Source organism: Frankliniella occidentalis, unplaced genomic scaffold (assembly GCF_000697945.3).
Source record: "Frankliniella occidentalis isolate FOCC.00 unplaced genomic scaffold, Focc_3.1 Scaffold99, whole genome shotgun sequence".
NCBI classification, from domain to species: Eukaryota; Metazoa; Arthropoda; class Insecta; order Thysanoptera; family Thripidae; genus Frankliniella; species Frankliniella occidentalis.
Genome location: NW_026267228.1, coordinates 423,998 through 437,488, shown reverse-complemented (window position 1 = coordinate 437,488; position 13,491 = coordinate 423,998). Strand labels below are relative to the sequence as shown.

Genomic DNA, 13,491 nt, shown 5'->3' with positions numbered 1-13,491 from the left:
GTGACAGAATAGTACACTTATACCGCTCAACCTACACGGATCCAATCATTAGCACCAGCTAGCTTAATTGAGTATAACTCATTAATGACTGTATAATTATCATAATTATCTTTAATCATGCACATCGTGTCATTCCTTATGTGCCTTTATTTATCCTCATCACCACTTGAGGAAACAAAATATAGTTCTGGTGTTCGTGTAAATTTAATGTTGGCTTGAGATGCATTGAAGTGAGAGAGAAAGAAGGGAAGGGAGGGTTGAGAACGATAGCTGCTGCGCGGGTTCGTGCTCCGAGCGGCGGGCAGCCTGCCAGGCGGTCGGTTGCGCAGGCTGCCCTGCAAGTCCTAGGGCGGGGTGCGCGTCCCGTCGCGAGTCGCCGCTTCCCCCCACATAGGAGGCTGCTGGAGAGCGCCTGCGAGCCGCGGGGTAGGCCACCGGCCCAACAGGCTTGTGCGGCGGGCCTGCCTACGCTCGCGCCTGCAGGCGCTCTCCCGCACTCACTCTCCCGTTGTACTGGAGGGAGAGCCGCGGGGTAAGCCGCCCGCCCAACAGGCGTGAACAGGGAGCCTGCCCACGCTCGCGTCTACTGGCGCTCGCCCACTCCCCCCCCCCCCTCATTCTCCCGCGCCGCACAATAACTGGAGGAAGGGCAGCATGATCGGCGTATGTGGGGTGGACAATCCATTTTTATTATTGGTTTATTTTTCGTCTACAGCGGTATTGCAATATTGCAGAGAGAAATAGTGTCCACCCTCACGTGCCACTTCTGCCCCTCATTTTCAGACTAAATTTATGCGCCCACTCTGCCTCTCCCTTTCGCACCAACTCTCCTTCCCCCCATTCGCATCGATGTTGCATCCACTAGCTACCACTCATAGTTATGAGCCAGAAGCCCCCTCGGAAGCCCCCATCCCCAACCTTTGACCTGTCTGCCGACTAAAAGGTCTATGATATAAGTGTATTGGCCTCCGAGAGTGAGAGTGATGCAAAACACCACCCGTTGGGATATTTTATTTCCGAGAGGAAAACCAGAAAAGGCGCCACAGTTTCTTTTTTGACGACATTGCAACACGACGATGTTATGAGCATCGTCGATGTTTTAGTGAGTGCGCAAGGGGCAAGGGGAAAGGTGGTGGGGGGTTGTCTGCCCTTCAGTTTCAGTTGGCTGGCTCTCTCATGAAGCTGTAATCACTTCATTACGTGCTTTTCTTTATTATTTTTCTCCTCGCACCACCGCCACCACCACCACCACCACCACCACCACAACCACAACCACCACCACCACCACCACCACCACCACCACCACCACCACCGTCTACTGCTAGTCGCGCGACGTCCCGGTCTGGTCGTCGGCTTGGATAAAACTCTCTCGGTATAATACCGTGTCTTGGCAGCGGGCGCCGCGTCTCTCAGGCGGCGGCAGCAGCAGCTCTTTCTACTGCGGGCGCGTAATTTAGCTCGTGTCACAGTGCGACGGCGTGTGACGTCGCGACTTGTGACGTTTAGCCCCAGCGGCGTGACGGCCGCGACCGCTGCTTGCTGAGCGGCGGCGGCGGCGACGGCGGCGGAAAAAGGGACGCAAGCAGGGGTTGCCTTTGCTTTGATGTAGCGGAGGCTCGGCGTGTTCGGCATGGCATCATCAAACGTGCATTTTAGTGCCTTGAGAAAATTCGGAATAATGACATCACTTCCGGCATCTTGATCAACATTTTAATACGCCCCTTCTTCATTTCATTTTTTTTAATGACCTTGCCTTAAACAGTGATTTTCTCACTGCCGTTTTCTTGAAAAGCGTGGTTATTATCGCTTCACACGCGTCCACCAACCACGCCGCGCCGTAGCGTAAGGTAGCGCCTTCTGCCAATGCTGCTGCCGGGGGTATAATCACTCAGCCCGAGCCGACGGAAAAAGAATCGCAGGGTGGCGTGAGGTTTGTTGTGGGCGCGTAGCGTAGCGTGGTGAGGCGGGACGGGGGGCAGGCCCACTGCCTCAGCACTTCCTCGTCGTGTCTTCCCCATTATAAAAGCCTTGTCGCATGAGAATGGCAAACGTCGTTGTGCACTCAAAAAAAAAAAAAAAAAAAAAAAAAAAAAAAGATCCCTTCGAAAAAAAGAGAAGAAAAGAGACCCCAGAGCAGCAGCAGTAGCAGCAGCGGTGATGCAACAGTGAGGGGTTGCGTCAGCTGGGAGGGTCATGGGCTGCCTGCCCGTTAGACAATGACGTCAAGACGACCCGCTCCGCGGCCTCTTCCACGGCACCCCGCCGACCCGCAACGCCAGGAGGGAGGGGGATGGGGTCTATTATACATGGCACGTTAAAATGTGTACACGAATTTGCAAAAAGAAACGAAAGACAAAACATTCAAAACTGAAATTGATTTAAGCGTGTTGTTTGAGGGGCTTTAGCGGTGGTGCGCGTGCCTGCCGGCGACATGACCTTGAGAAATGGATATGTAACAAGCATGAGTCGCCCGCTGGGCAGCGCGGCTGGCTGGTGCGACAAAACAATAGTGCCCCCCCCTCTCTCCCCCCAACGAAGCAAACTCTTGTCGCGAACAAGATGTCCTCACACTACTTTTTATTCGCTTTAAAATACCGCCTCTGACGTCGCGGTTCCCGGGTGGAAGGATCTGAAGACGAACTGCAGTCAGAACTCTAGTAATTTCATCATAGCAGTTAAACTGTAGTTAATCTGCAGTTTTGCCCGCTTTGTGGCCCTACGTCCGAAAAAAATGCAGTTAAACTATAGAAACCTACAATTAAACTTCAGTTTAACTACAGTTTAACTACAGTTTTCGACTATAGTACTGAGTGCGGATCTTTACATCCGGGATATACCGCCACACTTCATATTTATCGTGTTGAGTGGAAGTGTTGTTTTATAATAAAATTGTTCTCGTGTCCTCTCTTTCTAGGCGCGCTGTCTACTCAGCTCAGCGTAGATGGTCTAGAGGACTCGGTGCAGGACTCGGGCTCGTACGACGACTCACCCCGGTCGCCACCCCCGAGAGGGCTGAGGCTGGATCTACAGCGGCCGCGGTCACCACAGGTAAGAAAAGTCAATTCAGGCCATCCTAAAACGCATTTTAAGCAGTCCCCAAGACTGAGTCTACCAGAAGAAAAAATGCCCCCTTTGCTCTTCTTTTTCCTTAACATATTTTGCTAATGTCTTTCTTTGACGTGCCTGCTCCAGGTGAACCGCAAGGACATGAACGGTTTGCCGCTGCCCGACGAGGTGGACCGGGACGGCGACAGGGATAGAGGGGAGCGGGATCGGGACCGGGAGCCGTCGGCGGGCAGCCTGGGCGGCGGCTCGCTGCTGCACCACGAGGTCCAGCTGCTGCGGGAGCAGCTGGAGCAGCAGGTGCAGCAAACGCAGGCCGCCATGGCGCAGGTCAACCTGTTGCGGGATCAGCTGGCAGCCGAGAAGGCCGCCAGAATGGAGGCCCAGGTTGGTGCACATATTGTTTTCATTTTCCACTTTCTAATATTTTGTTTTTTAGAATGAATTTGCCTGTGATGATGAAGCATAATGGGTAACTGTACGAATCCTTTGCAGGCACGGACCCACCAGCTGCTTGGGCACAACCGAGAGCTGCTCGACCACATCACCGCGCTGGTGGCGCACCTGCAAGAGCAGGAGGGCGGGGCGGGCGGCAGCCAGCCGCTGCAGCTAGCACCACAGGTGAGTCTGCGATACACCCAGCCGCATGCTGTGAGCGTCCTGTGTTTTCTAACGCCGCCCCTAACGACCCCCTACCCCTTCCTCTTACCATTGAAAAAAACAACACGAGGGTACATTAGATCTTCGTAAAATTGCTATACGCCCCCCCCCCCAAAAAAAAAAGTCTTCCTCCCCAATATATATGCAGTTCCCTATCCGAGCCGATACTTTCTGAACTATGACAAAAGTACACGGAACAATCCAGATAAACTTTTGCAAAATGACTGTGTGTTTTACACTAATGTATTGTTTGATTTGTGATTTTATTGTACGTGTGCAACCATTGTATCTGTTTTTAACAACTGTTTTACATAAAAGAGTGTGATTTGTAGCTTTTCTGGACAGTCAGGAACAAAGGAAATTAATCTTTAAAATATTTCTTTTGGAATCAGCTGCCTGTTGACATTTCGAGGCTTAAGAGCACAACGACTTTTCCATAATCGTTGGACCTAATTGGTGCGTTTAAAATACAAATATTTGATCTGGCATGGTAGAATGTTTTAGATTCTTGCTCTATTGCACATTGATTTGAGGGATTTAGTGGTTACAATTATATTATTTGTTCTGAAACTGTTGCAATTCAAATTACTATTTTTTACTTTTTGCATGGCATTTCAATTATTGTTGCTATACTTAGTGGTTTATTTTGATGTCAATCAAGCCTATTGTTTTCCGCTTCTAATTTTTTGCTGTAGCTAAAAATGAAATTAAGATTGATTGTTAAGTTTTGATCAGCGCCTTTCTTCAAATTTAATTGTTATGATCTGCACTTGTGTGAGCTTGTAGCTGTGTTTTTCTTAGACAATGAAATAACTGATTTGTTTTGTGTTTGGTTTAAGTTTTGGTGTGTGCCACCTGATCTTACTTGTTCTATTCTTTTTTTACTTGAAAATTGCAGCATGTTGTTTTCGTAGATTATTTTCATTTGCATGATGTACTTTTTGTTGTTTTTTGTGCGCGCGCGTGTGTGTGTGTGTGTGTGTTGTGTGCACCCTGAAGCCTGCTGCGTCGCGTATACCCAACACGAATTGCCTCCCCAGTGCGGCCCTCTTGATGGTGACGGGGATGAATGTTGTTCTGCCCAGTGCGACCAGCTGGGTCCGGCGCTCTACCCGCCCGACTTCCAGGACGCCGCCCAGGCTGCGCAGGCCGCGTACGCCGCCAACATGGCGCTGTTCAACATGGGTGTGCCCGGGTCGCCGGTGCAGACGCTGCGGGGCGCGGGCTGCCCGGGCGGCACCCTGTTCGGCTTCCCCTACCAGACGGCCGACCAGCAGTTCCAGGCGCAGCTGCTGCAGCGCCTGCAGTCGCTGAGCGGCTACGCGCCCGCGGCTGCCACGGCCCGGTCGCCGACGCCGTTCGGCTACCCGCAGTCGCCCACCCTGGGCTACCGCATGTCGCAGCCGTCGCCGTTCGGCAGCTCGCCGGCCATGGCGGCGCCGCCGTCGCTCCAGTCGCGCGCCCACAGCACGCCCGCCGGCCCTGCGACGCCGTCGCCGTCCGCGCACAGCGCCGGCTCTGGGTCCGCGACCGCCGGCGCCGGCGGCTCCGCCTCGACGCCGCAGGACGAGGAGTCGTCCTTCTTCATCCGGCCGCTGTCGCAAGTGGGCACGCTCACCACCACGGACAACGACGGCCGCACCCGGGTCATCGTGCCCGTCCCCATGGACGACGACAACCGGCTGAGCGCGCCGCCGGCCGGCCGGGACCCGCCGTCGCCCGGCGGCAGGTCGCCGAGGCACGGCGGCGCGGCCCCGGCCTCGGCCTCCGGGGGCAGCGGCGGCAACACGAAGAGGCAGCAGCAGCAGCTGGCGGCCGCCATGGCCACGCTCGACGCGCCGCACGGCCCCCAGGGCGGCTCTCAGGGCGCCCCCCAGGGCGGGGTGGGCGGTGGCATGCGGAGGCTGGCCCCCGGCGGCCCGCCCTTCATCACCAGGTCGACGAGCGAGAAGGTGCCCAACCGAAGCGAGCTCATGACGCAGGTGACGCGGGCCGCCTGGGCGCGCCACACCACGAAGTAGGCGGGCAGGGGGGAGGTGGGGAGCCTGGCGAGCAGGGCGCCTAGTGAGTGAAGAAAAGTACGCAATCATAGACAAAGTGCGTACCGACTGCGCTGAAGTGGCGATGGAGAAGGAGGAGAGGGCATTTTATTTCCATAAATGTTTTCCGTTTTTCGTAGGGTGCTTTGTTATTCCCATATATATCTTACACATACTCTTCCCCGTTGTTGCGTTTAGATGCAGAGTCTTCTAGACCGATTAATTTTCAGATAGTTGTAGGATGAAAGTCTTTTGGCGTTCAGTTTATGATGAGCGGTTTATAGTAGTTCGTGCTTTCATATGTCTCCCTGTGATGCAACTCTATTTTAACACCTACTACGTATGTAGGTACTCCGACGTAGCTCATTCATTATGGGTATGAATCCTCGAGCACTATTGTTTGCCATTTTATTTCAGAGAGAACTTTGTTCCCCCTGTTTTAACACCCATGCCCCTTGCCCCCTTGTGAATGTGAGAATCTAAGTGCTCCAGATGATCTCATACAGACATCATAGTTTTATTTTAAATTAATGTTCCTTTCGCTGTTATTTTATTTGTTTATTTATTTTGTACACCAAGCTGCTTTTATGAAAGTTTTCTGCACATATCACTTACTATCAAATACCTATTCTACTCTAAAATTGTTTTGCATTGCTGTTGATTTAATAAAGCCTTGCAAAGAGTCTTATGTAAAATGCAGTTTTATGTGAGGAACCGTTTCTAGTCTGCGCGGCTATGTGTGTATATCCGCACCTTGTAATGATAATCAGAATGTCTTGTACATACCTTAATTTTGTAATTTATTTCGATTTGTACATATATTTTTTGTAAGAAGATGCAGTGTGACCTATTCTGCATCATGAAACTTCCATTCGACATTTTGTTTCGGCCAAATGTGCGTCTTATGGAGTGTTGCCCAGTGATGTTATATTGTGTGTTGTGGAGGAATAGTCTCCTTAAATGTTCATATGACTGATACGTGAGAGAGAACAAGATGTAAAATAAACCACAGATTCATTGTTAAGATGTTGAGACCTATTGACGCTGGCTCCTCCCTGACTGCCCTCGGCTACCCTCACCCTCTAGCACCGTCTCTACTCCGCGACCGATTCTACCCCGCGTCCGGAGAGGGGGTGGGTGCGCCTGCATGGAGTATCGCCACTGCTGGCCGATGGACTCCCAGAGATCCGTATCTCACGCTGAAACTATTTGTTGCGCTGTTACCTAACTATTTTTCTAAAGTGACGTGCTCTGCCGCGGTTCTTTTTTTTCTCGGGACTTTGCGGTTGTTTGCGGCTTGTGCAGGCGCTGCACGCCGAGTCCAGCGGGCATGTGTCTGTTTTATGTCGAAACTAGTTTTCTGGTGGTGACCCCTGTGTGGTGTGGTGGTGGGGTATGTGACGAGCCAGGACAAGCCTCTAACCCCGACACTTGCCTTCCTGGAAACGGAAAAAAAAACAAAGAGCAGCTAGCAAAAGAGGTAGAGAGGAAAATATTAAATGTCTGTCCAAACAGGCGGGCTGTACCCAACTAGTCGGACTATCGGGTCAACATGGGCGTGGCGGGGCTAGGACTGAGGCTAGGGCTATGGTCGGCACAGGACGAAGGGCAGCGCCCTTAGGGGGAGTCATTGAGCGCCACCATCACCGTTGCACTGCAATTTAGTCATCATTAGTGTTGTTGTTCAGATGGGACAACAAAATAATACCAAATTCAACTGACCACCTAAATTGACAATCGAAGCATTTAACACATCCCCCCCGTCCCCCCTCGTCCGAGACTTAATCCTTCACGAGCAATGCAAGGACCCTTCTGACGGCAAACTTTCAAAGTTGGTGATCTCACCTCCCACCAGTTCAACTTCTTGTCAATATCCTTACCACATAATTCTTACTTGGGTAGCAATTTTGTCGACATGATATCGCAACAACATCAAACAATATCCATTGTGAAAATCATCTTTAACATGCAGTAACTTTCGGAACCAATAAAGGCATATTTTCGAGGGGGAAACGACTGTTAAACTTTGTGTCAGCCGGATTACGGATTACCCGGATTACCTCCGGAGTGTCCTCCGGATTACGTTGCTTTTTCTCTAGGATTACCCCGGATTACCCCCAAAATTTTCCCGGATTACCCCAAAATTTCCCCGGATTACCACGGATTTTTTAGAATTTCCTCGGATTACCCCTGCCGGATTACCTTTCGGCTGTCCGCCGGATTACCTTAGTCGTTTCCCCCTCGCATATTTTGCTTGTCATAAATCCGAAATTACATGTCATCGTAAGAATTTGTAATTTTACAATTTAGAATCGTTAATTTGCCACATTTCTAAAGGAAAATTTCCCCGTCCAGGCTTCAAGTTTTTTTTTACGGGACTAAACTTGAAACAAAATTGTTACTATGTCGCCCCTCTCTTCGATTTGTCGTTTCGATAGCTATCTCCTGTTGTTTCTCACCGTCCCCCGCAGGTCTGTCTGGCCCGCCACGCTACGCCACGCTGTGCTCTGCGTGCGCCCACCCGCATTACCGCCCTGCCCACTCCGCTTAATCAAAATGCGGAACTTTATTATGAAAAAAAGGAAGGGGCCAGCAGACAAAAATACAAACCGTAAACAGACTCTGTGTATGTTCTTTTTCGGTCATTAGGGTTTTTCTTTTGAACAGGTCGTTCTAGCGCGGTCTATGGTTGGAATTGCATGGATGGGGAGCAGATGAGAGTAGGCCTATTCCGCGGACACTAAAGCACCGGGGCCGGAACGAACGTGTCTCTGCGCAGATAGCGTTACGACGTGAGGGATGTGCTCCTCTGGTCTTTGCCATGTAACGTATTTTCCTGTCCAAGTTCAGGGCGTTAAGCACTGCCCCCGTCTCCCTCTCTCTGCCTCCCGCCCCCGCCTTGCGTGCCTGCAGGCCATAGCGCTGACGAACGGACGTGAAGCAGAAGTGTCGCCCGCGATGGGTCCGCAGCCCCCCCCCCCCCCCCCCCCCCCCACTCGTTCTAAGGGAAAATCCCACGACGGCGTCCCTCTTTAACAACTTCCCCTCTGAGTTTGCCCTTTTTTTTCCACTGTCCCTTTCACTCTCGCTTTGCCCTTCCAGCTGAGCTCCGCCGCCAAGGTCGCCCGCTGGTTCGAGCTGCTGCAAACGCCGGCACCGCTGTCGCGGCCCGAGAGCGGCTTCGTGTCCGGGGCGCAGTCGGGCGACCTCGGGGGCTCCGAGGAGGTGCCCGCCGACGCGGAGGCCGACGCCGCCACCGACGCCGCCACCGACGCCGACGCCCTGGCCGTGAGCGACGCGCTGAGCCGCCTGCCCGCGCGCAAGAGGAAGAAACTGTTTAAGCTGAAGCTCGGGAGGAACGTCACCTTTTGACGCTCCGCCACTGACAATATTGTATGTCTAATTAGTTAATTAAAAACTATTTTTTAATTGTGCGAAATGGCCAGATAGCGTGTTTTGCGCAATTCGCAAATTGACGCCATTTTGGGCCGTCGACTATTCTTGCGTTACATGTGTGTGTTCTTGCCACGAACGACGAAAGTATTCTCCTGCGTTTACATTCCAGCGTTGCCATACGCACCGTGTTCGGCAACACCCGGCACCAAAGAATTTTGTAAACGCTTTTTTGCGTTTGTATGAACACGTGGACTTGGGGAATTTTTGGGGTTGTCCTGTCGTAAATCAAAGGTAGGATTTAGCTCCTTTGCTAGGGGATGAATCTTAAACGCGTCAACACACAGCGCCTTGGGAGTGTCGTGGGGCCCTCGTCTCTACTGAAGTCAGATTTTTCTGAACACTCCTATATGCCTCTTCCACCTTTTTGTAACCGGGGTATATCCTTTGGCACCACCTTCGGGTTTGAGATCCATAGGTCTTTCATGAGCGGAGCGCTCTATCTGCTGTTGTATATTAAATTTCATTTCGCATAGTGCATTTAGTGACAAATCTCTGTATTTCTAATAGAGTATAAAACAAAATTCAATCTCTACAATTACCACCTAACAGCCTTCTTCGACACTTGTTACGATTCGCGGTGCAAAAGTGAAAAGATAACGAAAATTGGCTATTGATCTCGATTGTATTCCGATTTATCTTATACTTTTAAGGATGTTTGAAGTCCATCAGTGTACACTCTAGTGGGAAAGGAAAATTTTGAATCCAGCGAAGATTTGTTTTGTAGCTCATCTCAATTAGATGTAAATTTGTCCTTGAAAACTTACAAGGTTTATCTAGTCTAAGAACAAATATTTTTTGTGTCTAGTATAGAAACAGAAATTTGCATTTGATTGATATGTGCTTAAAAGCACGTCCTCGCTGGACACAAAATGGTCCTTTCCCACTCAGCGTGTAAACTAAAGTACTTGTCAGTGCGGTAGCTCATTACGAGTGTTGATCTCCGAAGAGTTTAGTTTAATTGCGAGAGCGATGTGTTGTGCATCCAGACAGTTTAGCAGAATGGGGCATCCATTGTACCATACATGTTTGTGCCAACTGTGTTGAAACGTCTTCGTTAAGAACTTGAAAGTAGATTGTAATTATTTATTGTACATAGTCTCTCTGTAATCAAACCCCACTGGTGCCATTCCGCCCAAGTTACTCGAGCCAATGTGAAAGACTGTTAAAAATAGTGTCGTCCGGCAATTTTCGCAAACGTCGAAATTAATTGTTACCATGCCGAATGACTCTTGAACGGAAATTACATTTTGAAAAGTGACTTGGTTTTAGAAATATAATTAACTTTATCTTTGAACTACTAAAACCACCATGCATTCCAAAGTATTTTTGCAGCTTGAATCACAGTCGCATTTTTGGCTTAAATGAAAATGTGATGTGTGTTAAAACGTGTAACTTTTCAGTTTGACGGGTGATAAGGCGCACAGACTGCGCTCTAAATTAATGAGTGCATTGCACTGCTTTTTCCAAAAAGAGTGTACGCTGCACAGACGATAGAGAATTTTAATGCTTTTCAGTTACCATGATAAACCCAATACTTTGTGAGCTGATCGTGACCTTGCACATAGCCTGGACAGGGCTAACATGCGCTGCTGGGAAAAGAAATACTTTGTAAATCTTTTTTACGCTTTATGTATCAGTACGTAAATAAATGTTATTTATTTTAAACACAAACCTGCCTATACCCTTTAATCTACACCACACCCCAGCCCGAGTACAAGATACTGGGATCAACAACATCAGACCAGGACCAAAACAAATCTGATTCTGACTACATTTCTGCATAACACCGCCAGATGTCCACTTGTCTGTGCTGAAAGTAAAACTGGCCACCATGATTTCCAATAAATGTTCGTGGTCCATTCGGGTCACTTCATCCTTTGCCAAGATGAGGTTGGTAAGTTGCATGAAACACGCCGAAAATCATTCGAAACCTAAGGTCAGCCGGCATGTAGATCCTACTAGGCCTCAGGCCCAGTTGAGAAGAGCCGTTTATTTTCATTGAATTTAAGTAAAAAGAAACGAATATAAACTACAGCTTGATTGGTCAGAAAGCTTAACGCAAAAACACGCAATCATTGATTTGAGCTGAGTACTGCGTACGGTACACAACGCAGCCGCCCCGCCCAGAGGGGTGGGTGGGGCGGGCGGGCGGCAGAGGTGGGGAGGGGGAGGGAGACGAGCGCGGGTAGCGCAGCGCGCTGCGTCGGCCACATACACACTCTGCGTACCGCACCGAGCATGGAGTGACACGACCATGGACTAACTCCCGGGACGCTCACGTAAGTCAAAACAAATTTGTGTTGTTTTTTTTCGACACTATTTATTGCGCTAGTTACCGCGTACACCCTTGTAATTTCCACATAAAAAAGTATGCATCGTGTCGTGTTTTTTGTTTGTTTGTTTTTTTGTATTATTTGGGCAAAATTATTGGTGTGTGATGAACGCTTTTGTAATACACTCGCTTTTAGTAAGTCTCAGAGAATGTTCCGGGGCATCTAACACCTCTTTAGACGTGAAATCACTAGAGAACAAATTCTAGAAAGGAGTGTAGGTTCCCCTAGCAATAGAATGGACGTTCCCCCTGCGGCCCGGGTGACGCGAGTGGTCGTTGCAAGGCAAACAAAGGTTCTCTTTGTCCGAGCCCCCGCCTGCACTTGGGCGTGGGCCGCTGTCTTCACACAGCTGCTTGGCGGGCTGGCCTATCCAGCGCATTGCAGGCGCTCAGACCAGCGTCACCTTTCAACCGCAGAGCCATGTTCAGATACTTATGCACTAAAAATGCTAGAGTTAGTTGCTCATCACTGTGAAAAATACTCGTAAGTTTACAGGAAAAATTTCCATGATGTGAGTCCGTAAAACTACAACTTTGAGTTGTAAAATTACAATAACTTCCTATCGATTTGGAATTAATCGAGGAGAAAAACTGGTCCACCGTAGATTTACAACATTATTTTGTAATTCCAGATTTCAATAAACGTCGTAACCTTACGAGGAAATTTTTTTGGATCAGGAAAGCGAGATCAGTGACACAAAAAATATCCGCTCTCCTGAGGGCGAGATATTTGACTCTAGGCTATTTAAGTCATAATTCGCGGTCCTCACTCAAAGAGAGTGAGGTTCCTCACTGCAATGGGGCGAGGTCAGAGAAATCTTACTCTTACTCCTTCAGAGTGATTATTCGGTGCACTTGATTCAAATAGGGTGAGCCTTATAGTAATCGCTCTGCTGATTAAGCGAGGCAAAATTGTCTCATTTCGAGCTTCATCACTACCTCCATACTCACTCTCTAGTTTCCTTTTTTTTCATTTTTTTTTTTTCTGTTGAGGCCCTAGTGCATATTTCTTGCTTGAGCGAAAAGCTTAACCAACTTAATCGCCACTACTCTGCGCCTACATTTCAAGCGCATCGTTCGGCACGAACCCCTCTGCTCCCCCCCGTTTAACCCAGGCTTATGTAAAATTTTCGTATCCTAGATAAACACAATTACAAAGGGCGAAAGAAATAAAAAATGCCCGACCTCGGTTCAGATCCACCCACCCCTCCCTCCCAGTGAGTCCAAGCGTGACCCGTCCGTGACGTGTCCGTGACGTGACCGTGACGCGCCCACGGCGAGGCCGTCGCGCCGCCCCGCCCGTGATTTAGGGACACGCGGCACCGCCTCATTAGCCTAAAAACCCTCCATACGCACCGCCGCAATCCTGGAGGAGGGGTGGAGGTGGAGAAAATAAAATGGCGAAAATTAACATTGCGTAAAATACTATCAAAAATAATATACACCCCCAAAAATTAATTGGACGAAAACAATAAAATGCATGAAATAAATAAATAAAAACAAGTGCTGAGTGGAATAGGAGCTTTGCGACCTCGCGGAGATGCCTCGACCAGCACCAGACGCAGTGCGACTCGCCGTGCGGTCAGCGACCACAGAATGGCGACCTGCGTTCGTTGCGCCCTCCATTAAGCTGATTCCGTCCACTCGGCAGGATGTCTGAGGCAAACACTGGCGGCCCCGCCCCGCCCTACATGGGGCTGTCCGCGCTCCCCGGGGCGGCGGCGGGGGCGGGCGCCACAGGGGTCGCCGGCCGCCGCGGGAGGACGGCGTCGCCGTCCCTGTCCACGGCGTCCAACTCGGCCGCGGGCGCCGCGCCGACGACGCAGACGCCCACGACCGGCATCCTGAGGCTCAACATCAACAAGCCGCGGAGGAGTTCGGGGAGCTCGGTCGAGTTCAGGACGCCCCTCGACGGATACATGCAGGTAGGTGATGAGGGGG

General features: G+C 50.2%; 2 protein-coding genes across 4 annotated transcripts in view; both read left to right on the top strand.

The window, feature by feature from the left end:
• Window positions 1-6,786, top strand: part of LOC113202899 (capon-like protein) — a 132,815-nt gene extending 126,029 nt beyond the window's left edge. The window contains exons 7-10 of the mRNA XM_052269689.1: window positions 2,915-3,048; window positions 3,193-3,450; window positions 3,559-3,684; window positions 4,809-6,786. Coding sequence (XP_052125649.1) covers window positions 2,915-3,048; window positions 3,193-3,450; window positions 3,559-3,684; window positions 4,809-5,744 — 1,454 coding nt within the window. The 3' untranslated portion in view covers window positions 5,745-6,786. The remainder of the gene's footprint in view (window positions 1-2,914; window positions 3,049-3,192; window positions 3,451-3,558; window positions 3,685-4,808) is intronic.
• Window positions 6,787-11,406: 4,620 nt separating this feature from the next.
• LOC113202969 (transmembrane channel-like protein) overlaps window positions 11,407-13,491 on the top strand; it is a 22,794-nt gene continuing 20,709 nt past the window's right edge. For all 3 annotated transcript variants that reach the window (XM_052269686.1, XM_052269687.1, XM_052269685.1), the window contains exons 1-2: window positions 11,407-11,497; window positions 13,202-13,475. In XM_052269686.1, coding sequence (XP_052125646.1) covers window positions 13,203-13,475 — 273 coding nt within the window. In that variant the 5' untranslated portion in view covers window positions 11,407-11,497; window position 13,202. The remainder of the gene's footprint in view (window positions 11,498-13,201; window positions 13,476-13,491) is intronic.